This window comes from Anneissia japonica, unplaced genomic scaffold (assembly GCF_011630105.1).
Source record: "Anneissia japonica isolate Jap-2015-1 unplaced genomic scaffold, ASM1163010v1 scaffold287834_len5846547_cov211, whole genome shotgun sequence".
Lineage (NCBI taxonomy): Eukaryota > Metazoa > Echinodermata > Crinoidea > Comatulida > Comatulidae > Anneissia > Anneissia japonica.
The window spans coordinates 4,927,028-4,954,343 of record NW_022704992.1 but is presented as its reverse complement, the minus strand read 5'-3'; the positions used below and the strand labels follow the sequence as shown (position 1 = coordinate 4,954,343).

General features: G+C 34.1%; 2 protein-coding genes across 2 annotated transcripts in view; both read left to right on the top strand.

Moving 5' to 3' along the window:
* The window catches only part of LOC117105039 (calmodulin-like protein 4), a 7,427-nt gene extending 2,161 nt beyond the window's left edge, over positions 1 to 5,266 (top strand). Inside the window, exons 3-5 of the mRNA XM_033246038.1 lie at positions 1,603 to 1,744; positions 2,775 to 2,890; positions 3,970 to 5,266. Coding sequence (XP_033101929.1) covers positions 1,603 to 1,744; positions 2,775 to 2,890; positions 3,970 to 4,007 — 296 coding nt within the window. The 3' untranslated portion in view covers positions 4,008 to 5,266. The remainder of the gene's footprint in view (positions 1 to 1,602; positions 1,745 to 2,774; positions 2,891 to 3,969) is intronic.
* A 1,815-nt stretch (positions 5,267 to 7,081) lies between these two features.
* On the top strand, positions 7,082 to 27,119 carry LOC117105054 (zinc finger C3H1 domain-containing protein-like). The gene is made up of 27 exons (XM_033246063.1): positions 7,082 to 7,782; positions 8,369 to 8,613; positions 9,801 to 9,981; positions 10,714 to 10,946; positions 11,451 to 11,565; positions 11,665 to 11,939; positions 12,721 to 12,819; positions 13,437 to 13,583; positions 13,713 to 14,164; positions 15,111 to 15,285; positions 16,170 to 16,343; positions 17,073 to 17,779; positions 18,384 to 18,515; positions 18,733 to 19,070; positions 19,568 to 19,736; positions 19,847 to 20,030; positions 20,533 to 20,721; positions 21,282 to 21,443; positions 22,280 to 22,455; positions 22,633 to 22,759; positions 23,077 to 23,249; positions 23,517 to 23,732; positions 24,104 to 24,370; positions 24,516 to 24,617; positions 25,158 to 25,197; positions 26,337 to 26,399; positions 26,610 to 27,119. The coding sequence occupies exons 1-27, from the start codon at positions 7,194 to 7,196 to the stop codon at positions 26,730 to 26,732; spliced, it is 5,853 nt and encodes a 1,950-aa protein (XP_033101954.1). The 5' UTR covers positions 7,082 to 7,193; the 3' UTR covers positions 26,733 to 27,119.
* The last annotated feature ends 197 nt before the right edge of the window (positions 27,120 to 27,316 follow it).

Here is a 27,316-nt window from a genome sequence, read left to right as displayed (position 1 = left end):
TACAGCTCGTCCACAGTTTCTTGTATTAAGCTTCAAAGAAGTAATAATGAGCGACTTTGTACTCACAAGTAAAAACTGGATACACCTTAGGCCTGATCGAGGCCAAATCCCTGTCCATTTGTTTGCATGCCATAGCTGGAATACACGTGTGTTCAAGGTTGAAAGTCACGTGGAATCTTGTTGCAGTGGGCTGGGTAATGTCTGTCTCTTATACACATCTAGATGTGTATAAGAGACAGGTTTATTGTCATCTCACCTAGCCTATTGTTTCATAAAATGTTTCAGAATGAAATTCTCACTTTATACTAGCTAGCTTTCTCTACCTATACCTATTATAAATGTATATATATATATATATATATTGCCTTTTAATTTATATATAATGATATATAGGTATATGGTATATATAATAAAATAAGCCTTTCGTGTGACTTTGCATGCAAGGTTGCATTTAATGATCATACATTTCTGGCCTCGATTTCCCTCGCAATTCACTGGCTATTTAGACCCGATTAAATCAACATGACAATATCATATACAATTTAATTTGTGTTTACAATTTTACCTTTCTTGTGTATTAACTTGTGATGAATAATGAAAAGAAAACCAAATAAAGACAAGAATGAAAAAGAACATCATAACTAATTTGGACAACTTTTTTTTCAAGAGATTATCGCGTGAACGAAGATTTTCATTATAAATAAGTAAAGAAGCAGCTGAAAGATTTCTTTTATCATTAATTGACGTTTATTGATTCAATTGTTTATGAACAACTGTTTATTTCTTGAGATAACGACTTATTGCCGACAAACGTTAAAAGCAACTGGAGTTTTATTTGAACTTAAGCTACTGTACATCAGAGTTATTTATTTATTTATTTTATTTTTTAGTTAGTTTTATAATAACAAACTTGTCTACGGTATTTTTTTCTTTTTTTTGCAACGTTAAACCACCTAGGTCTAAACTGTAAGTCACTTAAATCTTGGTGTAAGGGTGATTTTCAAACTGAATTTAGCAACTCTGGATCCGATCATGAAATATCTGGATTTATAACTTTAAGTTTATTCATGGCCATGTATTCAAATTGATTTTATGTGCTTTTTTTTATTCTGATCGTCAATATTTCGATTTCTTTTATTCTGATCGTCAATATTTCGATTTCGTCATTAAAACACGAATTTGCTTGATTAGCTACCGATTCTTTTAAATATTCCTTGTTAAATAATTTCTTCTCTTATAGGAATCTATTCCTGTTTGTAAGATAACACTCTGTATATAATCTTAAATCAGTCGCTTTTGCTCTTCGGTACGGTCGTATAATAATGCAATTTTAATTAATTGACAAATGTTTAATATAATATTTTACTATAGGCCTACTCATTTATACTTTATTTTATCTATAACATTTTAGAATTTTATATTTATTTATATACTGAACCTAACACTAGTTTATTGTTAAGGGTGCATAGGAGTTCCATTGATAGTGCTAGCACTCTTAATGTATAGTTTCTTTAGAAATTAAATGAAATATAAAAAGTGCATCCTTATGCATTTTTCTTATGAATAGTGGCGCTGAACATTATTTTTTGTTTGTTCTACAAGACAAATACACCAATGTTATCAAAGAGTTACAAGAATCTGGACTGCGAGAAGTTAAGAAATGGGTTACACATCAGTCGCCAACGAACGAAGAGATCCACGAGCTCTTCTCTTTGTATGACACATCAAGAGATGGCCAGATCAGGTACGACGGGGGTCTAGATGATTAGCTTGGTTTTGCCCTGCCTAAATAGATACAGTAGATAACTTTATTGTCCTTCTCGTAAATATAAAGCAGGAAATTCATCTTCAATTGGCAAAAATGCTTTAAAAATTATTATACCCACATGTAAAGATTAAAAATAATGTATTAGGCCTATTATGTATAATATTAAATTATAAATTACGAGTTACAAGACAAAAATTCATTGAAAATAATTATTGTCAAATAGAAAAATAGATTGAATTGAATATAAAAAAGTAATATGTGCATTATTAAAATATGTTTAAAACCATTAAATTTCATGTTATATATTGCTAACATTAAACAATTATTACTAAGCGCCTTGAGCACTTTAGTGGAGATGTGCGCTTAATAAATCTTATTATTATTATTATTATTATTACAACGAAAATATATTATTGTTTAATTATCAACACATCAATGTAAGCCTATCGTTTACATCTCTATTTATACTAATTTAATTTAGGCATGCTATGTACCCATGATCATGGCTTAACAAAGGGGTCCTGACTAAGGTTTCTTCGGGGCATTCTACCCCACCCGCATCGATGCGTTCATTTTAAAGAAGTACAGTAGAATTCCCTTCGGGACCAAAAAAGCGTTCCCTTTATAGGAGTATCCCCTAAATGTAGGCCTATGAGGCTGGTACAAATATCTCGGACCCTTTAAGGCATGAGAATCACTCTGCCTGGCTTTGGCCAGTGAGACCTCATTTCTTACTCCACTGCTCAGTATCAGATGTTGCGCCAGTGGAAGCCGTTGGGGGACAAAACAATTGAATAGGCCTATGTAATTTCTGTAGTTTATACGAGACTCTAAAATTGATTAAATAAGCCTTGGGTAGTCTTTCGTGGGTTCTGGCATCACCTGGCCAAAAAAAAAAACACGTTTGTTGTCATTGGAATCGGATCTCACGTCCGGCAAACCCTGGCGCACCCCTGTTCAGGATATGAAGGAAAGGTTGAGTCTTTCTATGTTGTTTATTTTACAGTCGATATGAACTCCATGCAACCATCGAATATTATTTCGGTCCGTTTCCTTCTGATGAAGTTCAACAGATAATCAATCGATACGACACCGACGGTGATTCCTTTGTCAACTATCGGGGTATGCGTTCACTAATAAGGAGATTTCGCAACCTTACGAAACTGATAAGAATACCAACGTCATTATCATTACCATCATTCGTGCTTTAAACATTCTTGCCAATACACTGTACGAACTGAATATCTTTGAATTATGTAAAAGACATGAATCGCCTACGTTGTGACAGGTACGTTACTGTAGGTGAAAATTTGATGACGTAGCCGTATTCGTTATCGTTTTCATTAGCTTGCGAAAACTTCCTAATAAGGAAAAGGTCTTACTCGATGTAATTTGATGAAATATCGTAAAACTTCTAATAAAAACCCAGTACTCTACTCTATTATTATATCCCATGCTCTGATACAACCACCTTAATTCAATATCCACTGCTCTAATATTTTAACCAATTTAGGTTATTATTGGAATGCCAAATTCATACGTTGTAGGTCAAATCAATCTGTCGCTTAAAGGTGTTTCTTATTTATTATTTTTTTTCAATATCCATGTAAACTGCAACTGCTTACCGTATGGGATTCGGAAATCAGGTTGATTTTTTTGACTTAAATATATGTAGGCCCTAACTGCCTAGAAACGGTAAAACCATATAACGAGTCCAGGCCGGGAAAATTAGGAAAGGGAGAGTAATCGATGCGATTTGTGTACTATTTTGAGGGGCGGTTATTGAATTTCTTTTTTGCTCTAGTCGTCCCTGATCATTGTTTTTAAACGTTTGTCTGAAATTCAATGTGTTTTGGTCGAATAAAAAATGAAGTCCAGGACCGGACCTATAAAATCTTGGGTTTTCTACCATCAATCACCACATACATTTTATTTGAACTATATCAATGGTATAAACACATCTTGGTACGTTGAAGTTTAAAAAGTGGCGTTTTCAAACATCATTCGGATTTTGTGCTTTCCAGAGTCTCATATAAAAGCATAAAGCCAACCCTAGATTTTTTTTGACTTGTGATTGGTCTAGCCTGGGGGACACACACTTGTTTTGGCCTTAATATTGTTATTATAATTGAATAAAAGGTTGATAAGTTAAATATGAAATGGATATTAAAATTATAATTAAGTTCAACTTGATTTTGCAGAGTTTGCAGAGATGATAAGAAATGAAAACAGAAAGTAGACACTCGGTGTCCGACGGACCTGGTAGCGCCTGACCGTAAATCAATGCAACAACTATCATAGTCTAGGCCTATTTAAGTTTTGCTGTGCGTTTACCAGTAGGCATAGGGCCTATTTTAAAATACATGAAAACAAATTTTAATTTGTTATTCCGCTTTTTGGCTGAGTTTTGTCCCTATAAATTTATTTAAAATGTATTGGTAAGAGGATTGTAAGAATGTACCGTAGCCTAAGTAAAATCAAATTAGATTTATTGGTGTAACATTCTATACAATGCTCGTCCATTTAATTTCTGTTAACTTATGCACGAGTTTCTAATGCACTCACACAGAACAGTCAGAGATAATAATACGGTCGATTAGGCTAAATGCGGACGATTGTTCCTTCTTTTTTGCTCAGGCTTTACCGTCTGTGTATACTGAAAGACGGTTATTATTTGATGCCTCTTCTACGTGAGTGTTTCGAAGAGAGTACATCTTTCAAAACCAGTTTTCGAGCATTTTTATCATATCTCAGGTGGTTTTAGCATCTTTTTAGAAAGACACCCTGATTTTTCCGACGATTTGTGACCTAATGTCGACGAGATAATTTAGTAGCAAATAATAAATAAATATGAACGGTACGGTATTAAGTCGAATTTTATACTGTTTGTGAAAGACGTCTTTTTTCTGTCTAAGAGTCTGTAAAATATTGTTCTGGTGACATGAAATGTGTTACGGCATTTCTTGCCTTCCATTCTCTCACTTTGTACAGGTAAAAAGCTGAAAAGTAGCGTAATGATGCGTCCGTCCGCCCATTGGCTCTTTCGTTCATTCACCAAAATCGAAAGTTTACAATCAAAATACATGGGGACAATATATAGGTGCCATAAAAGCGATAAAACAGTAAAACGTAAAAGGAGACGTGACCTTTAAACTACAATGTGACAGCGTGATAACAAACAAGATACACATTTAAGACTATGCTGTATTATTCGACAAGATAATTTCGATCAGGATCTAAAAAAAAAAAGAAAAAAAAAAATTGAATAGGTTATTTTCGTTGAGGTTCTGCATTGAAATTCAATTGTAAATAAGTAATTTAAAGAATGATTTTAAATACCTAAATGTGCTGTAGATGTTCTTTAATCGACTTGGTAATTTGTTCAGTTCTTATTGATGAAGCATAAAGTAAAGCGTCTTTCATTAATTGAAATTCGTAAAATGAAATTTAAATCCCTGCAGTTTGCACTTGTGTTCTCGGTCGCAACTTTAAATAAGATTAGGCAGTGGAGTATCTAGAGGTCTTGAAATGGGTGTGGGAGGGGGTGGGGGACAGTGGCGCGAAGGTGAAGTAGGGAGATCGATGATCAGTTGAGGGGCGCTAATTCGCAAAATATGGTGATTTTAGGTCATTTTTCACTACTTGACCATGATTTAGGGGGGGCGACTAAGCAGAATTACGCATTATGGCACTTTAAGCAATGTGTATACGCTTGTATTTATTATGGCCTATAATTAAAATTAAATTGATATTGATATTAAGTTGAATTGATATTAAATTAAACTGATAGGCTTACTGACATTTGATGGCATTTTAAACAGGCAATACAATTGAATTGAATTATACCATTGGATATTATAGGCCTACCTACTTATCTGTATTCATCTACGTACATGACTAATTTAAAACATAATAAAATGTTTACACAACAAAATATACAGTAATTGTCTTCTTATATGAATTTAATAAAAGTCTACACAAGGCAGCAGATACTCTCTTACCCTAGAATAGGCCTATCAGTGTGTGTCAAAACGAAGATCGCAGTAACCCGCGTCCCAGACAGTGGCGTATCTAGCAGTATTAAAATGGTGGGGGGTGGGGGTGGTCTGCGACCAAAATATGAGGGGGCGTGAAATTTATTTTCGGTGGCCACGCCCACTGAAAAATATTGCTTCTTATATTCCCGAATACACGTTAACCGTGACAGCATAAGCATAAGCATAAGCCTAGCCTAATTTTTTTTGCTTCGAAGTTTTCGAATGAAGGGGCGTGAGCTTTCTGTGAGGGGGTCGTGCGCCCCCTTGGATGCGCCACTGGTCCCAGACTACTATAATGGTTTGGTTATGTAGGGATCCAAGCAAGCCAGATTTGTGCGTGAAAGTCGACACCACTTCAGGCCCTCCCTGGTTGTGTCTGAGGTTTATAGAACATTTTGAGAATATGTACCGTACTCTATTGTGCCCGGAAATTTCACTCTCATCTTAAAAATGTTCCGTATCAACAATACAATACAATTCAGGGATCTGCACCACCCCGCCCCTGCATGCGCCCCAGAAATGCCGACTCCATTTTGCCGAAATCCACATTTACTTCTGACTCTAAGGATTTGTAAAAAAGACATAGGCGTATCGAGTACCGGTAGCCCAGCCCTAGAAGTTTTTTAATCGGACCGAATATCCACACACAACTACCGGTACACCGGTGTTTTTTCCAGTATCCGTCAGCGGAAAACACAATAAAACACACAATATAATCCACAAATGTATTAAAAGGTCGGTAGATCTAGATTTTCAAAGACCTTTAATGCTTCCTAGGAAACAACAAAAATTTATGAGAGATTTTTAGGCTACTTGTAAAAGGATAACAATGTTTTTGTACCAAATTTGACAGGTTGGCGCCAGTTGGAAAGATAAACTTTTATATTTTATTTATTTATCAATTTATTTATTGGTAAATTTTGTAAAAAATTTGTAGAAACATCCTTAGTTATATTGATCTATTTTATTTGGTTAAAAGTAGATTTTGTAAAAACCCTGCAAACCCCTGCAAAACTTCACATAAAGTGAAAAAAATAGCATTTATGTAGTTATAATCTACTAGTATCTTTGTGTGAAAAACCCCGAAAACCCATTCAAACTGCCACATAAGTCATCCAAGCCACTTAATAAAGGTTATATAATACCTTATAGAATATACCAAAATAATTAAATGAAAAAAAACCCTTTCTAATGCCTATTTTTGGGTAATGAAACGTCGATTTTGTTTGTGGTCGTTGGACTCTGTATAGCGCCCTCTGGACAATGGTGGCGAAGCGCATGAGAAAGACAGAGAGTCGACGACGACAGAGAGACGATGAAGATTTGGAGTTGTTTTTATCAAAGATGAAAATTAGTAATTGAATCGATCTTTCACCTAACTTTTAACAATGGAAGAAGGTGAAATAGAAGATGGTGAAATTGAAGATGATTTGGGTGAATCCACGGCGGTAGAAAAGGACGAAAAATCAGTCACACAGGTTGGTTTAGACCGCGAGAATTCAAGAAGCCTAGGCGTTGGCCAGCAACAACATGAAGTGTCATCATCGGTAGATTCTAAGCATGGATCAGCCTGTGGCATTCGGAAAGAAAATAATAAACCACTAGGCCTAGGCTTAGATTCAAGTATTAGAAAGAGACCATACCATGGAAGTATGTATACTAGGCGTTCTCAAAAACCTGCCCATAGGACAGATAATTATCGTGGTGGAAAACACTACGAAAATAGTGGCAGGAATAGGAATCATCAAAGTCCTAGGATTAGGTCATCTCCTACAACAATGAAGAGACAGCATGATGATGAGGTTGGATACTGGATGGACGAATCCGGTTCGAAATTTGTCGAGCAAAAAAACGATGGTAGTAAAAGAGAAGGGTCAAGAAGAGCTTCGAAAAATGAAGGAAGTTTTAAGAAATCTAAGAAAAATGTAACCAACCTTCCAAATTCTCGTGAAAGAAATAGTGGAGAAGGAGCATTCTGTATCTTTTATCAATAATCATACTCTAAATATCATACAGTAGAATAGACCTACCCTATTCACAGGCACAACAATCCAACAAACACATCCAAAAAAAAAATTACATAGATTTCTCTTGCATTGCAATGATGGCATTGCAGAGGTTCCCCATCGAGGGCACCAAGTTCCCTGACAGGTTGTTTCAAATTTTCAGAGAGGTTCAAGTGAAAGGGTGTGTGGTTGTCGTGACACAATAATACTAATACAACAGTGGTGACTCCAGATATTTGCCAGCAGGGGTCCAACATGTCCACAGGGTGGGTCTAAAGCCTCGGTCAGAGTCCTGGAATATAAATCCCTGGTGGTAGGCTACACAGGGAGAGTTTTTATGGCTTAGTACGGCCCAAATTGTGTTTTTTTTTAGACCACAATATTAGAAAATGGCAATCAAAAATAGCGCTATTTGGATACGCTGTATATTTTTTAGTATGCCTTCTCAGAATATTTGAAGACCCTAATTAACTGTGAAGGCAGAACAGAGATAATTGTTACAAAAAATGTAGTTGGAAAAATAATGTATTTTATATTGTCCTTGATGGGTGTTGTAGATTCGGGAAACAACATCCTACAGCAAAGCGGTAGTCACACAAAAGCTAAGGATCCTGACGATTATGAAGAACTTTTGAAAGAATACCAGAGAGTGATTGAAGCAATGGCAAGAGAGAAAGAAAAGATCAAACAAACAGAAAAAGAAGTGAATAAGGAAGAACAACTTTTACAAATACTATCGACAAGCACATCAAGAGGAAGTCAAGATCCTAAAAAACTGGGTGGTGTCACCTCTGAACAAACTGTAAGTTACTATAAAAGCCATATTCCCGGCATAATTTCACTGAAAAAAGATTTTTTTTTTAGAAAAAATGCATGGATTACTCTAATTATTGTAAATCATGGAACAATATTGGCATAAATTTTAATTTTACGCAAAAAAAAAAAAAATGAAAAATAGAGACAATTTCTCATAGGAGATTACCATTTTCTCAAAGAATTCTTCGTTACTAGGCAAATTCAGAGGATGTAGATCGCATCCGCTGGAATGCTGTCGCTTTTATGTATATTTTATACAGTTCAGTCAATAAAGTGCGCCCTCTCTAATGAGATTAGTTTTTATACTTCGCATCTCACACACTGCGGTTGATCGAGTAGGCCTCAGATACTGTACTCGCGCGATTAAGCGCCCCGTTTGAATAAGCGCCCCGACAATTTGCACCTTTAACATATTCTTATTTGAGTTTTCCTGCTAATCTCAATCGGCCGATGGCCAACAAGCTAACCACCACCACTAATTTTCATTTGCTATTCTGCTGTTATGTAATACTGTACTCACAACATTCTTGTCATGACAAGCCATGCTCTCTGGATGATTATCTTTTCTGCCACATCACCATTCTTGGTCAGAATAATTTTTTTAACAAACTTGAAATAATTCCTATGAAATATATATTTCACAAGTGTCAATACTAGCAACGGAAAATATCATGTCGGCCGTTTTTATGTGTGATAACAGAACCTAAATCGAGGTAAGGCTTGGCCTAGCCTGGCAGTGTTGGACAGGCTAATGTTTCCGGCGCCTACTATATTTCTTCTCTATTTTTTGTGTTTTAGGAATGTCTAAATTCAGTTACACTAGCAATTTCATATTATATTTATAAATCTTTATAACATATAAAAATCAGGTTTTTCTTAACAACTGAAATTTTGCTGGGAATAGGGCTTTAAGTATATTTATAATTTAAAATAAATAGGCCTTTGTAAAATACAATACCATTTTAGCACTCCAGTAATTTGTAATAAGTGCCACTCTTGTATAATGCTTGAATAAGCACCACAAGTAATAAATTTCCAAAAAATCTGTAAGCACTGCAGGACTTTACGATAATATTGTGATGCTTGTCTGAAGAACAAGGCAATTTCAACATATTGGCATACAGGATCAAGATGAACTATTTTTCACAAGTTGTTAATCTATTTTGATATAAGCTTAATACCAAGGATAAAGATGAGAATGATGAGGATGATGAACTGCTGGAGCTACGGTTAGCAGCATTAACGTCACTTGCTCAGAAGGATGAAAAAGAAAACAAATGTAAACCAAACCAAGATAGGTTGCCAAAGAAATCAGAAAATTTGCCCACTTATCACTCAACGAAGAAGAAATCAGGTAAATTATTTACCAAAATCCAAAATTTGTTGTATTTTTGTGTATTTTCTACTTTGTAGGCTTAAACACATTTTTTTTGAAAAAAAAATCAAACAAAATAAACAAAAAAAAAACTTTTTCTACTACCAACCTACCCATTTTTTGGATTTCCCAACAATTATTTTTTTTTTGCCTAATATCCTTCATGAATGATGAAGATACAAAACTGTTAAGCTATAGAGTAATAATTGTTTTGATACAAATTTAAATCAAACTAATTTTGAAAGATACAGTGCTGTATACTAAAAACAAAATATGTTTTAATAATATTTCAATTGGTGAATTCGTTGTACATATACAGTATGTAAAGCTGGTCTCACACTGTGGGATTCTGCTTACGATAACCTGCGCTACGACACGACTACAATTCTACGATATCGTATATTGCCGCAACTCCCATGCACCAGACAATTTTTTAACTGAGGGTGTTGTAGCACAGCTTGTCGTAAGCTAGAATCGCATCGTGTGAGACTGGCTTGAGACAGTTATTACCTTTCACTTGAGTATTGGAATGAGGAAATATTTTGCACACTAATCCAATATTATTGTTTCTACTTTTTGCATAGACCCTTAAATTGACTAGTAATCAATCAATTTATATTCTCAAATCAAAAGAGATAACAAGTTAGATATAATAAATTGTTTCGCTTAATCAATAATCAATAATAATAATCATCTTCTCAAAATTATTAGCTACATCTCGGAGGTCAACTACAGTCTCACGAAGCAGAAACCGGCGGCGAAGCATTCGCCCATCAAGACAGCGTACACGATCAGCCAGCACTTCTGTTCCAGGTTCAAGGCTGAGAACAACCAAAGATTTCTTATCAATAGATGATGAAGAAGAACGAATCAATCAATTTTTGCTTTACCTGCAGGAAACTCCAGAAGCAAGAGACATACCTGATAGTAACTCAACTCAAAAGGTATATGAATTGAGTTAACTGTCAGTGGCAGATCCAAGAAGGGGGCTCAGGGAGGGAATTTTCAGAGATATAGGGGGCTCGTCCAGCTTGGTGTTTTTCTATGGAAATCCTCAATATGAATAAAATTAAAATTTATTAAAAATAATCTAATATTATAAATGTGTTAATGTATGGATTAGAATTAAATGCTCTACTAACTAAACTATGAAGTCAAGATGTTGTACTTGTATTATGTATAATAATAATAAATTTATGCTTATATTGCTCATAATACATAAAGTGTAGGACCTACACACAAATTTTACAGAAAATGATCCTGAAAAAATAATACTTAAGACCTAGTTTGACAAATGAATTAAAATATTGGCTTGTAAATAGTGGGTTGTGGTATTAAAAAAGATACATATTATACTTGCATGGGATTTTGTCTGGCAGTGTTTCCAGCAAGCTGAGTTAAAAATTATAATAATTAGCTTATAAAATACTGTATTTCTTTATACACAGGAAAGTAAGGAAGCTGATAAAGGCATAAAAGAGAGTCTGCTAAAGCCATCAAGCACAGCAGCATTAGGTGACGATAACTACGAACAAGTTGAAATGGAGATTGATGAAACACAAGGTATCTGTTTTGGTATTCTAATTGGGTTTTTATTATGTTTTTTTCAGTCGGGTGCATTTGTAAAGAAAAAATACTTTAATTATTTCTACTGATTTTTAGAGTCTGAAGAAAAAGTTGAAATGCCAATCTTAACAGCACCGGAACCAGCGACTAGTTCTGCTGTTCCTACAGAAATACAACCTCCTATCCCTGATGTACCACCACCTATTCCCTCCCATACACCACCACTTCCGATTGAGTCAAACCTTCCAAAACCACCAGAACCTGAGGAGGAAGATGAGGATGAGGAAGAAATACTTGCACTTCGCCAACTGCTCTTGAAAAACATGAAACAAAAAATGAAAAGTAAAGTTACAGAAGTCAAAGTCACACAGGTGAGGCATACAATTTACATTAATTTGTTTTGGTATTATTATGTTCTCAAGCACACAAGGCTTTTTAATTAGTGACTATTATTATCCCTGGTCATTAGATCCATTATTAGCAAACTGGCATGCATTCATATAACCTGACTATAAATGTTAATTTAATGTAGATATGTATGTACAGTAAATTATCGTATATGTGCCGCTCTTGACTAAATGCCGCTCTTAAATTAGCGCTCAACCAAACCTGATTTTTTTCGATAAGCGACGCTCCTGAATAGCACTATGGAAAGCGCCACACCAATATTTTTTTTATAAGCGCCTCTATAAAAATAAGCGCTGCTCTTGCACTGAAGCCGCCAAAAATGTTATAAGCGCTTCGGCGCTTTTTCAAGCATTTGCGGTATGTACGTAAACACTACCTACCTACTTATGCACGCATAATACATATTACTTTACGAAAAACATATTTATTTTCCTGTTTTGAAGTAGCAAACTCCTCTCAAACAAAAAGGGCTTTGCTGCATAAAGCCTCATTTATACCGAATCCAAATTCAGAAGGCCAACCGAGCCGATCAGAAAATTTGAACCAGTGTATAAGAATAAGGATGCTGGCATTCAGCTTATCGCAAACGCAGTCCGAATTTCTGTTCAGGTCCGATGTGAATGCAGCTTTAGTATTGCTTTTTTATCAACAGAAAATGTTTTTAAGTATTAATTTTTAGAAGATTCTAATTGTTGTGACAGTATCTACTGTGCGTTCACTTCTTATTCAACTAAATTTTTGTAGGATTCCAAAGTTTCACAAACACCATCGCCAACGAGAACACCGAGAAGTGAATCTCCTAGCATACAAAGGTCCACTAAGAAGAAACAAACACCAATTTCAGTGAGTTCATACATTCATGCATATTCAATGTTTGCACACCCCACTCCAGACTCGCATCATATCATCATATACGTTTTGAGTCTTTATCCATTTTGGTCATCGGTTGGACTTTCCTTCATTTGATGACAGATCTTCAAGCTCCTCTGTACTGAAGCAATTGCCGCCCTAGACCTTTTGCCCTAAGGTCACTTTGGATGACTGCTTCTCTTGTTTTCCAGGGTCTGCCTCTACTTCTTCTACCTTTGACCTCCCTACTCCTGCATCTGTTTTCAGTTATCCTCCTCCATCTTTTCAATGTGATGGAATACTAATAGTAAATGTTAAAATGTACATTCTTGATTTTTCATTCTAAGCCTTAAATATACCAATGCACATTTATTTATGGATTTAGTCACTACATATTTTAAGTAGTTAATATGTAAATTTATAATGGGTTGCTGAGTGTTGCACCGTAACTCAAATGTGTGTGAATTCACATTTATATATAGATTTCTGCTCCCCATACATTAAATATGTTGACTTTATAATTTGTATCCAACTTTAGGTACAAATGCTAAGATGTGCCAAAACAGTTTACTCAATCACTTCCAATAAACATTGTGTTTCTACTACCTCAGATACCTGTGCATGAAGAAGTAGTGATAAATTTGAAAGATGACAGTGATTCAAGTGATGAAGAGAACAATACAGTTAGTGAAATCACTTCCACTGGCTACAACAGTATGCTTGACCAGTTCCTCAAGGAGGCTCGGAAAAAAGCTGATGTAAGTAGCCTGAGTTGAAAAAAAATATCTTAATTCAAAGTTTAATGCTGTCATAAATGAAGGGGGCTTTTCTAGTCAAAATGTAAAGCATTTTTTTTTTTTTTTTTTTATTCTATTGTCTTTTTGTAGGCTGATAAGCCGAAGAGTGCAGCAGAGACAGTGCCTCAGATGTTACCTAAAACCCCAGATGCAATGAAACAGTTGTCCACAACACAACAGGCTGAATACAAACGTCTGAAAGAAGAAATTGCAAAGCGAGAAAAAAATAAGATGAAGAAAGTGGTTACAGCTACAAACCAATCACCTATCCCGTCTGATATGGAGGATCCAAATCAAGACGAAGGAGAAAAGAAGGTTAAAAAAAATACATTGACGGTAACATTTGTACCCCAGGGAGATGGAGAGAGGCAGATAGGAATAAAGGAGGTAGATGGAAAGATTGCTATGAATGATGATAAATCAAATGAAAAAAACAAGCAGAAAATTCTTAAAAAGGATCCAGTACAGAAAGCTGAAAAAGAAGCGGAAAAAATAAAGCAATACAAAATCAAGATGGTAGAGGAAAAACTGACTAAATTCAGGTATAGGCCAAGAGTTTATCTTTATAATTGTGTTATCCATTAGTTATTATGAAATCATGTTCCATATTTAGATTTTTATCAATTTTGTTTCTAGTTAAATTTGATTTCAGTTTCATCATCATCATCATCACCAAAATTCAATTCAATTCAATTCAAAATAAATTTATTCCAAATCTTTTCAAAGCATAGATAAACAATACAGATATATAAAAATGGAATTGGAAAGGGCAACCACAAACAAGAAGAGCTTTACAATAGTGGCGCCCGAAAAAAAGTAATTAAGATACTATTTAAAATTGAGTAAGTCAAGGTATACATTTTAATTAAAGCACTTTCATATAGATCAAGACAATAATAATAATAATAATAATAATAAGAATAAGAATAATAGCAAAGAAAAGAAATAAAATAAAATAAAAATAAATAATAAATAATAATAATAATAATAATGATAAAATATAAATAATATGTCCTTCTTAGATAGCAATTTAAACACTGTAAAATTATATAAATAATTAAATTAAATAAAAGCAATAAAGCAACATATAAATTGCACTTTGCAACATCATTGATTATTATTGACGAATTTCTTTACAAATAATACAATTGTTCACGTCCTGGCAGTGGTACCGTTTCATCTTATAACTTTCATGATAAATATTATTCATTTTGTTCTTAAATAGTGAAATATTAGCACATGCTCTTACATTGCTTGATATGTTGTTCCACATCTTAGGCCCTATATACGAGATCCCTTGTCGGCCAACATTTGTACAAATTGTTGTGTTTCCCATTAAATAACCATTTGTAAGTCAAATTTTATCCTACTTGAACAATTTTTTAAATGCCATTTTGGATTCGACTTAGGCCAGTTCAACTGTATATAATGATATTAACTATATGAAACCTCTGTTTCCATTGAATGATGTTGTTTTCATATTTTTAGAACTGTAATTGAGAAAGATGAAAACATGTTTGAAGATGCTAACCAAAGATTAGGGAAGAAAACATCAACGTTGAAATTAGCCTTGACAAAAATAACCAAGTTGAAAGAACAACTAGCATCTGTCCAACGAATTGCAGATGCAAATCAAAATAGTATCCGCAAAATACATGAAGAAGTAAGAAATTTATTCAGTATATTGTTTTTATTTCTCTGATATCTAACAAGAGTGATTGACCTATGAAAGCAGTGGAGTTGAATAACTAAGTGGTTAAGATGCTTGACTTCTAATCCAAGGGTCCTGGGTTCAACTCCTGTGACAGCAAGACTTTTTCTCACAATTAAAACAACTCCACTCCGTAAGCCTCATAAAGAGACATCGCTGATAAAAGCATCACATTATTTCATTTATTTAAGAGGACCCCTGAATATCAGCTGACCTTCTAGGCTATGCTGGAATAGTTAACCTTTCTGAATGGTAAAAAAAAAAAAAGAACCTTTTGGCATGCATTATTATTTATAACTAAATCTGTAATGTTGGTGGCTGTAAGATATACATTTGGGGGAATGGTGTTAAGTGGTCCCTTAGGGGTTTGGCGATTTCTCTTCGAGGCAAGCAGGGTTTAGCATTTAGCACTGAGTAAAAAATGTGTAATATTCTCATAGTTTTCCTATCACAATATTGTGGGTTTTAAGATGTATTATGCCCAAGGGATTAAAATAAAAAATTAAAATGTTTACCCCTTTTATTGTTTAAGTCCATGCAACTGGTACTACCCCTGGTCTATATAGAAAGCTTGAGGAGTAGTTGTACTCCTTAAGTCTGTGACCTTCCAGATGGTGATGTATATGATGCTAAGCTGAGCTATCACTAAGTCAAAGCTCCACTTACTAATTTACCAGCATAGATATGCAAAAATAAGTTATTAATTTGGATTAGAATGGATTTATTTGGTGAAAACCCACAAAAGTGAGAAGACTTACTTCCAATGTGGTCCTAGTGGTGATTGGGTTGTACACTGGTAGGCAATCCTCTTTTACTTGTTTTTTTTTTCTTCATAGAAAAATGCATTAAGTTCAAGATTAAAACAGCTAAAGGCCAAAGAGTACCGACTTTTGGAAGCATTAGCAGACATGAAAGGTGTCCCACTGGAGACTGTCATCAAATCCCATAGGATAGTGAAGAAGTCTATGGGCAAAAGGGCAGCAGTAGGAGCAATAGAGAAATCATATGAGGTGTGAATTGAGAAAAAGTTGTTTTAAGTGTAGCAGTAGTTTGGTGAAGGATGCTTCCTTTGTCAGTTCTAATCCTGGTTAAACCTAAGTTGAATGAATCCATCTTGTATCACTGCACTCACAACACACATTACTTATATTGTGTGAAGGTTTGCATGGAGAAGTAATAATATATATTAATGCTTGTGGTACACCACGTAGATATTTCTGAAAAGAACTGTTGGTGCTGTCTCAACCAGCAACAACAGTTCTTTTCAGAACTATCTATGTGATGTACCGCAAGCATTAATACACATTACCTAATTATGTTGTGAGTACATTAGATCCCAACACAGTACTAAAAGGGTTACATGACAGCGGGCCAACATACAGAGTATTTGAGTTAATATATTTTTTACATTTTGGAATGAAGTAAACAAGACTAGAATTTGATATTATACAATGCATTCCCTTAAATATTTATAATTTCATTTTTTTTTTGTAAAGGATGTTGCTGGTGTTTTGGAATGTTTATTTTAGGTTCTTAAAGATTGCCAGAATGTTTTTTATTAGCAATAAATTGCTTCTCTTTCTGCTATTTTTGACTGTTTGAAGAAACTTTGTTTGCATGTGGTTGTGACCATCTTCATAATATATTAAATTATAATACAATGTATTATTTTTAAATTATAATATAAAGTAAATTAAATTTTTGCAGAAAATTATATATTTTTCCATTTTTGGTTGCAGTCAATCAAACGACAGAGGCTTACCTCGGAAAGGGAAACTGTACTAGCCAAAGAGAGGTCAGAACTTAGCCGGTTACAAGCACTGGAAAAAATGTATGCTGAAAAAATTGCAAAGTTTAAAGAATCCCACAACCAACAAAGACAAAAACTTAAAAGATTGATAGCTTCACCGTCTGTTTCAAAAGTCCTGCAGGAAGCTAACTTATTCATGAATGTTAGACCTTCCAAGCAACTGTACTTAAAAGATAAAATAAATATCCCTGCTGGTTCCGGGATGGTAGAAGATGTCGAGACAAAAACCGAGGTGACAGTAACCAGGAGAAGATCTTGGTTGGATGAGACCTCAACCATGAAGCCAAGTCTTTCAGCAACATCTTCACCCCAAAATTCAACAAAGGAGTCTGTAAAGAATGAGTTGGGAAATAATGTGCCTAAATCGACAAAAACAATTGAGGAAGACAAGAAAGGAATTTTTAACACTAAAGAATTAGAAAAACTTAAGAAATTACAAGAACGAAGGGAGAAGGTGTTGAGGTATTTTGATTGGACCGCATCGATTAATGCAAGTGTTTCAAAAGGTGAAACACCTGTCCTACCTAGTGATATCAAGGTGGAATTAGCAATAAAGAAAACCACAGCAAAGGATGAAGCCAAAGTTATGTCTTTAAAACCTTATGAAAGTCCTTTATTGCCATGGAATGTGTACAGGTTGGTAGTGTTTTATTATATTAATTAGCTGTCATATTTTTGAGACTTCAAGTTGTATGCCATTTTTATTATTGCATTATTAGTGTTGCTTATTCATGATTATCACTTCAAGATATAAATTGAATGAAATTACAAGATTTATGGGCCAAATGTGTTCTAATCATGAGTCGAATGTCCGAGTGGTTTAGGCAGGGGTGCCGCAACCTACAGCCCGAATACCAGCGCTGGTTCGAGCAGCACGCTCACCTATAGTTCAGGTGGTGGAACAAGTCTTCTCCGATAAGGACTATAAACCGTAAGCCCAGTGTACACAATTGGCTCACGTGCACTTAAAAGTACCCAGTACATGTTTCGAGATGAGCGTGTGGTTACCCTGGTGTATTGGTCAATACAGCCCCTGTTACCCTACGGCTATGGATCATTAGGTCCTTTTCAGGATGTACCTACGTAAACGGAGGTAATAACTTTCATTTTAATAATCAAAATGTGATCCCTGCAGTTTTGCATTATTAAAAAAGACTGCTTGTTTATATTGTGATGATGTTTAATTATTTTTCATTCTTGTCAACTCGTTTTATAGTTAATTTTGTCTTAATTTTAATAGGTTCAGTGCATTATTCAAGCAGTTGTCTTCAGAGTCTCTAGGAAGTGAGACATTTTGTAACAAAATCAATCCGTCTGCTATTTTTTGTCGATTTGATCTGAATGGTAAATGTAATGACGATGACTGCAAATGGTAGGTGAATTTGGTTGAAATTTAAAATCATGTTTTTATTTTCAAGAAATGTAAAACAAAAGTTAATTGGAAGTCAGACTACGGATATTGATATTTTTGTATCTTAGTTACTAATTTTTGATTGGTTTTTCTTTGAAGCTGAAAAAATACCATCCAGAAATTATTTTTAGGTGCTCTAAACATATAGGAAAATGTAAACTGTTGTTGTTATTTTTAGGCAACATGAGAGGGATTCTAAAATGACCTTTGAAGAAATTTTGGCCCACCTTGTTTCATATGATGTTTCCATTGTTGGAGCAACAGAGAAAAGTACTTTGCCACAAATCCAACGAAAAGTATGGCTCTTTGCCAAAATGAAGTGCCAAGAACTGAAGAAACATTCAGAAGAAGAGAAACAGGAAATGATGAAAAAGGTCATGAACTTAGTATTTTCAAAACCCCAAAGAACGCCCTCAAAGTTGGAACCCAGGCGATGGAAGGTGACTCAAAGGAACAAGAAGGCCATGGAAACTGAAGATGAAGTATTCATGAATGAAGATGTAAAAATAACATCAGGTACATTTGTTTCCTTGCCAAATAATAGACATTACATAATGTAATTCCTACATTTTTATACACTTTATTTTTTATTGATGATCCATTAAAGAATTTTGGTTGTAAAAAGATTCATAAATCAGTTAAAACTGAATTGTTTTGATGTGTTTTTTTAACAATTAATGTTTAAGCTACATTTAACCCAGTTCTTTTTCCTCTATGTCCCTTTATTGCATCATGTAAACAGGGATGAAGTTTACAAACAGAAGAAAACATAAAAACAGACAATCAAAAAAATAGTACCCATGAAAAATTTAAGAATCAAAATAGAAAAAGTAAAAAAGAATTTAGTTCAAAATTTAATTGTATGAAAATAGATAAATTGTCTGAAAGTAAATTTAAAAGGTTGAAAACTGTAATTGATTAGGTATAGAATAGCATAAAGAATTAAAGTTTTAACACCTTGCTTTCTAGTTTTCCAAGATATCTACTTAAAGTGTAAATCATTTTTTTTTCAGAGTCTGCTACAAATGTGAATCTTGTTGACCCAGACTATGTTGATGAAGATGATTTGAGATATTTTGCATCAGATGTTGGAACGGGACAACTTGAAAATGCTGTCCTACAAAACCCTCACGACATTCAACTTTGGTTGAAATTAGCTTACAAACAGTTGAGCAAACCCGGGTAGGCCTAATCTTCAGAATAGTTCTTATTGGGTGGGGCAGATTTGAAATTAGGAATATGTAAGGAAATTATAAACTGGTTGCATTATAAACTGTTAGTTCTTCTTCCAGGAATGATAACATGGACAAGGCCTTGCATGCACTGTCAAGAGGCTTGGATAGTAACAGAAATGATTCTGAACTCTGGCTTCACTATCTAACCTTGTATAACAAGCGATGTAGCAATCATGAGGACGTCATGGAGATGTGTAACCATGGTATCCATTACACACAGAACTATGATGTGTGGCACAAGGTACACAGCATCTTTTTTTATGCTGTCGAGATTATAGCATTTTTTGGACAAAAACTGTTGTATGCCCATATATAGTCGTGATGTACCTATATATGGTTATGATGTACCTATATATGGTCATGATGTGATGTCATCATGACTGTATTTAGGTATGTCGCATGTTTTTTGTCAAATAAAATTTGATAGTCATAACAGGGCTTAATGCAAAATTGTGAGCTTATGTTTATAATCATTGCATGAAATCAATGGACAAATTACTGTTTTAGGCAAAATATTTCATTTAGTACAATTTATTTTGAAGAATACAGAGTATATTCCACATAATCTTATAGGTGAACCTATGTAGTAAAAAATGTGTTACTTTTAACTATAGAAGAATGTGATGCAGTAATGAAGTAATAATATTTATTTGTATTGCATTTGTAATTTGAAAATGTCTATTAACTATTTTTTAGTAAGAAAGAAATAATTTTATTAAATGTCAAATTTGTATTTCTTTCAGACGTTATCTTTCACTAACAGCCTTGAATCAATAGATGAAATTTGCCAAGATTTGTTACAAGCACTGCAAGAGGAACAGCAGATCAGCCCAACAGACAGAGGATCCCATCGGCTGCTGGAAATGTTGTTATACAGAAGCCATCTCTACTGTTTAGTTGGCAAGGGAGTCTATGCTCTTCAAATACTTAAAGTAAGATGTATATCATATTTTAAATAATAATTATGTTTTAGTAACCTATCTGAAATACAAGTTACGATAGTGCACTGTCTTTTGGATGATATGTTTAAGACATTGGTCCTGTGTGCAATATGGCCCATGTACATGTTAAAGTACACAGTACACTCTTCAGAAAAGAGTAGGGGATTGTCTCCCGGTGTACTGCCCAATTTACCACCAGAAGGATCCCACTAGAAAAGAATCATCTTGCTGTGTTTCACACCAAGATACTCCTATCCTACTCCTAATCCTATCCTCAACTTTTCTATATCTTTTTCTACCAAGTTTGTACATCTTTTAATGGCAGGTACACCAGATAAATAAAATGTTTTTATATGTTGTACAGAAAGTTTTAAAGGCTATTGAAGTGGTGTTTGACAAACGAGTAATATGATACAGATTTTTGAATATGTAAAAACTACAGGAAATAACCCCCATTGTCCTATGTTTTTGAATATTCAACATTTTCGTCAAATACCCCTTTAGTTCACCATTGTTGCACTTTACTTATGGTATTTTCAATTTGTTTTCAGGACTGTGTATGCAAGACCAATGGAATGCCATTAGTTGACCTACTAAGCACTGTTGATAAATGCTTAGCATGGCTTAGTTTTATTCACCTGAAGTACTTTAAACAGTTGCCTCCAAGTCTATTTGATCCTAATTCATCTGCCCCATCCAGGCTAGTCTCTAAGGTGAGAGATATTTGCAGCCTAAAGTATTTTTTCTCTTCTTTAACTTAAATTGAATTAAATTTATATAACAATAATTATAAATGTGTTAAATATTGTGCATAATATCATATTTCAACTTGGCAGAAAAATATTAAATTGCACTGGTAAACATTAAAACATAATGCAGAACACAGAAGAAAGATCCCCAAACTGAGCTTATTCCCCCCTCATTGTTGGTTTCTTAAAACACTGGGTCTAAATCAAAATTCGAACATATCAGCTTAAATTCAAGTATTTACAAATAAATTAAATGTAAGTAATCTAATAAGCGCTTCCATGGAAGAAGCACTGCTCTCGATTAAGTTCTGCACCAAACATTAATATTTTTGCTAACCACCCTACTGATTAAGTGAAGTGTCATGTTGCTTATTAGAACACATAGTATCACATGGTACAACACATAGTATCACAAGGTACAAAACATGGTATCATTTTAACGCTTATTTAAGAGAGCACCGCTCAGGTATAAGTGCCTATCTTGAAGCCTTCAAATATTTTATAAGCGCTGTGGCACATATTAGAGAGCTTTTGATTGCACGACGACGGTAGGACGTAGAACGTAATGACCTCAATAAAAGTTATCTGCGCGTTAAGGTCACTTTATCGAGTAAATTCTGGCACTCATTTTTGCCAAATCTACGGATGCAGAGAATGTAGGACGCCAGGTAGGATGGTCACGCATGAGTGATTCCGTTCTAGAGTCACGTTGTTGCACAAATCAAAAGCTCCCTAACATAAAGTAGAAGTCTACTGAAGGTCATTGCCCGTGACAGGTTATTTTATTATCTGTTATTTAGGAGTTGTTTTTATGTCCCTGGGCAAAGAGCAGTATCACCATGTTGGATGAGATTCAGAAAGATTTGCAAGATGCAGTAGAATGCTGTCATAGCAAAGAACACAATGCTGTGGAGAATACTATAGCCTGCTTGTCACTACATAAGAACCTAGTGCAGTTGTACGTTGCATGTGACAGGTAAGTTATCACATTAACTGAGTTTGGACTACTTGGATTATTGTATGTTTCATATGTGCAAGACACAGTCTTGTTAATTTAAGACTACTTTTTGAAAAAAAAGAATGAATGAATTATTGTTATTATTTTAATTTGAGAGTGACAGTTGGATGTGTTTGGTGGTGTTGTTTTTTTTAGTTCAGAAAAAGCAGTGTCATTTATCCAAGGACTGTTGAAAGACTGCCCAGGACCAGGAATCGATGAACTCTGGATTTTACTTTTGAGAACGATGAAGCCAACATGTGATTTACCGACCTTGAATCAGGTGATAATACAATTAAACTGTATAGAAGTTGTTTGATAAAATACTTTATAATCCATATAATTAACTACCAAATTTTTCCTTGTTTTAGCCAAATGTGGTGTCATGTAAAGGAAATTGTGCATTATATTTTTCCTAAGCCAATAGAGAGAAACTCAATTGTTTACTTTTTTGTTCCCTCTCTTACTTATTTCATGGAATGAGCTCTTCACTTAAACACTAATGCTTGAATCAGTTGAGCAGTTTATATCTCAAATCAGGGATAGACACATTCAACCTATACATAACATATTTAATTGGTTACAACCTTTTTCTCCCAGGTTGTTGAAGAATGTCTAGTTTGTAATAAACATTCTGCTAGTATTTACTTGACGGCAGCATCATTTGCATTTAAAGATGCAGCCATTGACTTAGCACGCAGTCTTCTTCATCGCTGTGTTACCTCGTACTACAAGGAACTTTCTGCAGATCATGATGCAATAACACTATACCGGTATTTTTTTTTTTTTTTGCTTTTAGACTTGGTGGTTACTATTTTTATTGTCATAATATCATTTAAAATCATTATTATCTATCTCCAAAATCATAAATAATTATAAATTTACCATCAAATATTCATTATTTAATATCCGTGATTTTTCTTCAAACAACAATCAACTTTTACCAACAGTGCTTTACATATATTACTCCAAATCAATTTGGATGGAATTATCTTTTTAGTAGTACATTAGCATTATGTTGTGTTTCTTTTGTTTATTAGCAAACTTTTAAGTCTGCCAATACCATACATATCTCTACTTCCACATTATGCTGATGATGTTAAAGAGGGGGATTTGAAAACACAGAGGGTTCACTTATGGATGTGCTATGCACTGCTTCTCGAAGTCAACGGAGATAAAACTTCAGCTGGTGAAGCTTACGAGGTTGCTCTTTGTGACCTTGATAAAACTAAAGACGTACAGACAATTTGGTTGGGGTGAGTTGTTCTATTGTTTTTGGGTTCATCTAGGTCTATTAATAAACAATAGGCTTCCAGCAGGAGTGTGTATCTATTGTGTTTTTTGCTATGGGGACTTAAATTATTGTAAAATTAAAATTTCTGGTTGAAATAATATAACCCATCCACATTTTCTGTTGGTAATTCACATGAATAACTCTACAATTAAAAGATTGTTGACTTTTAGTTCATTCTAGGACAGATCTAGGCATGGCATTATATTCCATAGGCTATCTTTAACTATTAATGCAATTGTATCCCATCATTCAAGAAGGGTAATAGACACAAAAATTATATTCTAAATACAGTATGTAGTTAAGTATCTGATTATCAATGACTTGTTTTTTAAGATACCTGCAATTTCATTTACGGAAGATGTCGCCGTCCACTAACACCATCCAGGATATGCAAACGTGGCATGAATTAATTAACCGGTGTCTTATAACGTCACCGTGTCAATTTCCTGTGCCCTACAATACATCCAAGAATTGGCTAGACTACACCTTCCACAACCAAGTGTTGAATCTGTACATAGCGACTATCAAGGAACAAGATAAGTTGGATGTGTTTGAGAGGTTGCTCTCTATAATGCCAAGGAATACATTACTGCTCTTGAGGTCAGTAACTTTCTTAATTTTTGGCTAAGGCAAAAATTTTAATATTTGGAAGAGAGTGAATAAAAGAAAAATTAATTTTTGTTTTTCATTAATGCTAAATCCGACACTGAAGATTGCAATTCTCAATTTCTCTTTTTCTCTTCAGAGTTTGTCAGTATGCTGTGTTAGCAGAGCGCCCAAAGCAGGCCTTCATACACTGTACAACATTCCTTCGCGATCAACCCCATTGTATACAAGGATGGAAAGTGTAAGATACCCATAAACATCTTTTTTTGTTGTTATCCATCCATCCACTTTTTTAGTTTGAATAACAAAAAAAACTCAATATTATTGTTACCATCGATCCCCCTACAATTTATTTGGGTTGCCCTGCTATGCAGTGGCAGCTGTAGGATATATTTTCTTGGGGGTGGGGGAGTGGGGTAGAGGCTAAGCTGTCTGACAGGGGGAATTAGCGAACTCTGGATTGCGGGAAATGGCACTGCCAGACTTGAAAATTGCTTTTAAATGTAAAGTTGAAAAAATACAATTGTTACTATACTCTAAAAATCAACTCAATAAACACACATTTCATTTTATTGGGCCTATTTTCTTAACCTAACCAATGGGGGCTTAAGCCCTCCCCCTTAAACACTTAAACCAAATTTAAATTTATAGGAATTATTTTTACTAATTATTTTACCAATAGTCAACAAGTCTACTTGTGTGTTGCCTTTTGATACTGCATGCCCCTCACTTGTTTATTCTTTTATTTTCCTTCCCTTGAGCATTTTCTGTCTTTTCACAGAGCAATTCACTTACAACTCATCACAAAGAACTACAAGCAGGTTGGTGTTTTTATTTATAGTATATCAAACACAGTTTACATCTATGTATTATATTTTACGTAGAACACACTTACATATATTATAGTTATACATCTAGTTATTGCATATAGCACTCAGCACACAGTTGTTATTAACTTCTGCCTCACAAGGGTAATGAAATATAAGTTTTACTGAATCATATTATTCTCCTTTAGATTTAAAATAACATTTTAAACAAAGTCTATGCTAATAAGTGTATCTTTAGACTTGCCATTAACCAGTGCACCCTTACATATTCTGTAATATAGTACAGTCTATTACTTTACTATTAACACAAAATCCACAAAAGCTCTGTTTGCATTGGGATTTTTTTTTTTGTCAACTTGCAACTATAATTGGTTGTCCTTTTTGTCAAAATACCCAAGTTGTGTTGTAAAAAGGAAGTTCCTCTGCTAAGAATAACCAGCTGTTTTTCCCAAGCAGGAAAGTCCACTACGAACAGCACCACTCAGTTAAATTTTTTGTGAGCGTGTGTTACTACTGTACACCCCTCATTTTTCATAGAAAGTGCAAACAACAGTATAACTTTACCAAGATAATGTTAACCATCAACTTGGTCAAAATTAATCCAGTGCAAACATTGCTTAAGTATGTACAAGCACTGGATTATCATTTAAGTATTTCAATCAATTTTCATTTAAATGATGAAAATGGTATTTACTTTATCTCTTACTTTTGACTTGTTGTACATCTGTTCATTTTTCAGAGGTGTCTGAAGTTGTTTTTTGTCAACATGGGAGGGGGAGGGAGTGTGATAGCATCAACAAATGAATGACATTTATAACTTAGTTGTTGCAGCACCAAAGACCAATCATATAGTACAATGACACTCATGCACATTCAAGTATTTACAAACCTATTACACATTCTAATTTTCGAATTTAATTGTGTAACAAAAATTATGTACAGTATGCTAAAAAATGCACATAGCTTGTTCAGTAACATATACATATTTCAGTTTACTATTATTATTATTATTTGTTATTACTTGCCACAAACCATTACAACAAAATTGACAATGGAACCCCCATAATTTGTATTATATAATTGAATAATTCATGAAACAATTCTCTGCTCTTTGTCATTTCTTTCTGTTAAAGGTTCGTCATCTTTACTCGAGGGCGCTTGCCAGCAACCCCTTAGTGGCTCAACTCTGGATCAACGTATATAAACATTTATATTATTTTAGTATTTGAATAACCTTTTATATTCAAGCAAAATGTGATGTGTTCTAGTTAAATAATAAGAAATATATTACTAATTTTTTATGATAGTTGAATTTTCATAATAGTAATTTTGATTATTATTATTTTATTAGGTGCATTCATGCTAATATAGCTTTATATTTATATAATTTCATTTTCTCCTTCCAGTTGTTGTTGTTCCTGGTTGCGCATGGGAACAACTCGGATGTGGACCAGACCATTAATAACAGTCTCAAGTATGGAGTGAATTTGAAAGAAAAGGTCATGGAACTTTTAGCAGGTCCCAGATGAACAATCAAACACTTTCTGGATGGATATCTAGGTCATTCAGAGTTGACCTTTTAAACAATTTTCAAAATTCCAAATTTAACTTATTGGCAAAAAAGTGCAAAATTTCTATTGTAAGCAATAATTATTGGAAAATCTTTCTGGAAATAATTGAATGAATTTTGAAGAAAAAATGATTTACTGATGATAATTTAACATCGTATGTCTGATTTCATGTGAAATGTATGGAGAGAGCACTAACTTGGAAAAACTACTAGTACAGCCTGTGATATACATCAATTATGACTGGATGATAACCTTCAAAACACAAAAACTTCCATGGTCTACAAGGAACTTGCGATAGTCATCAAACATTATGTGTACAGATATATATCTTCAAGCGCTCGTAAGTATTATTAACATGGGGTTTTTTGTTGCAGGAAACTTGTTCTTGTTAACCATCTTTCACTCATACCTCTGAAGTAGGTATGTAATATAGTGTCAATTTTTACTTGTGATGTATTAGAAATTAGAATAGAAATAGAAATGTAAACACGTTATTTTTCTTCCTAATATATTGGAGATGTGTGTTTTATATGTACCAAAAA

Excerpts from the sequence above, each read along its gene's own strand:
- LOC117105054 (XM_033246063.1), top strand. The coding sequence starts at position 7,194 with ATGGAAGAAGGTGAAATAGAAGATGGTGAAATTGAAGATGATTTGGGT. Across the intron at positions 19,071-19,567 it reads AGATGTAAAAATAACATCAG|AGTCTGCTACAAATGTGAAT; the intron begins GTACATTTGTTT and ends TTTTTTTTTCAG. Across the intron at positions 26,400-26,609 it reads TGGCTCAACTCTGGATCAAC|TTGTTGTTGTTCCTGGTTGC; the intron begins GTATATAAACAT and ends TTCTCCTTCCAG.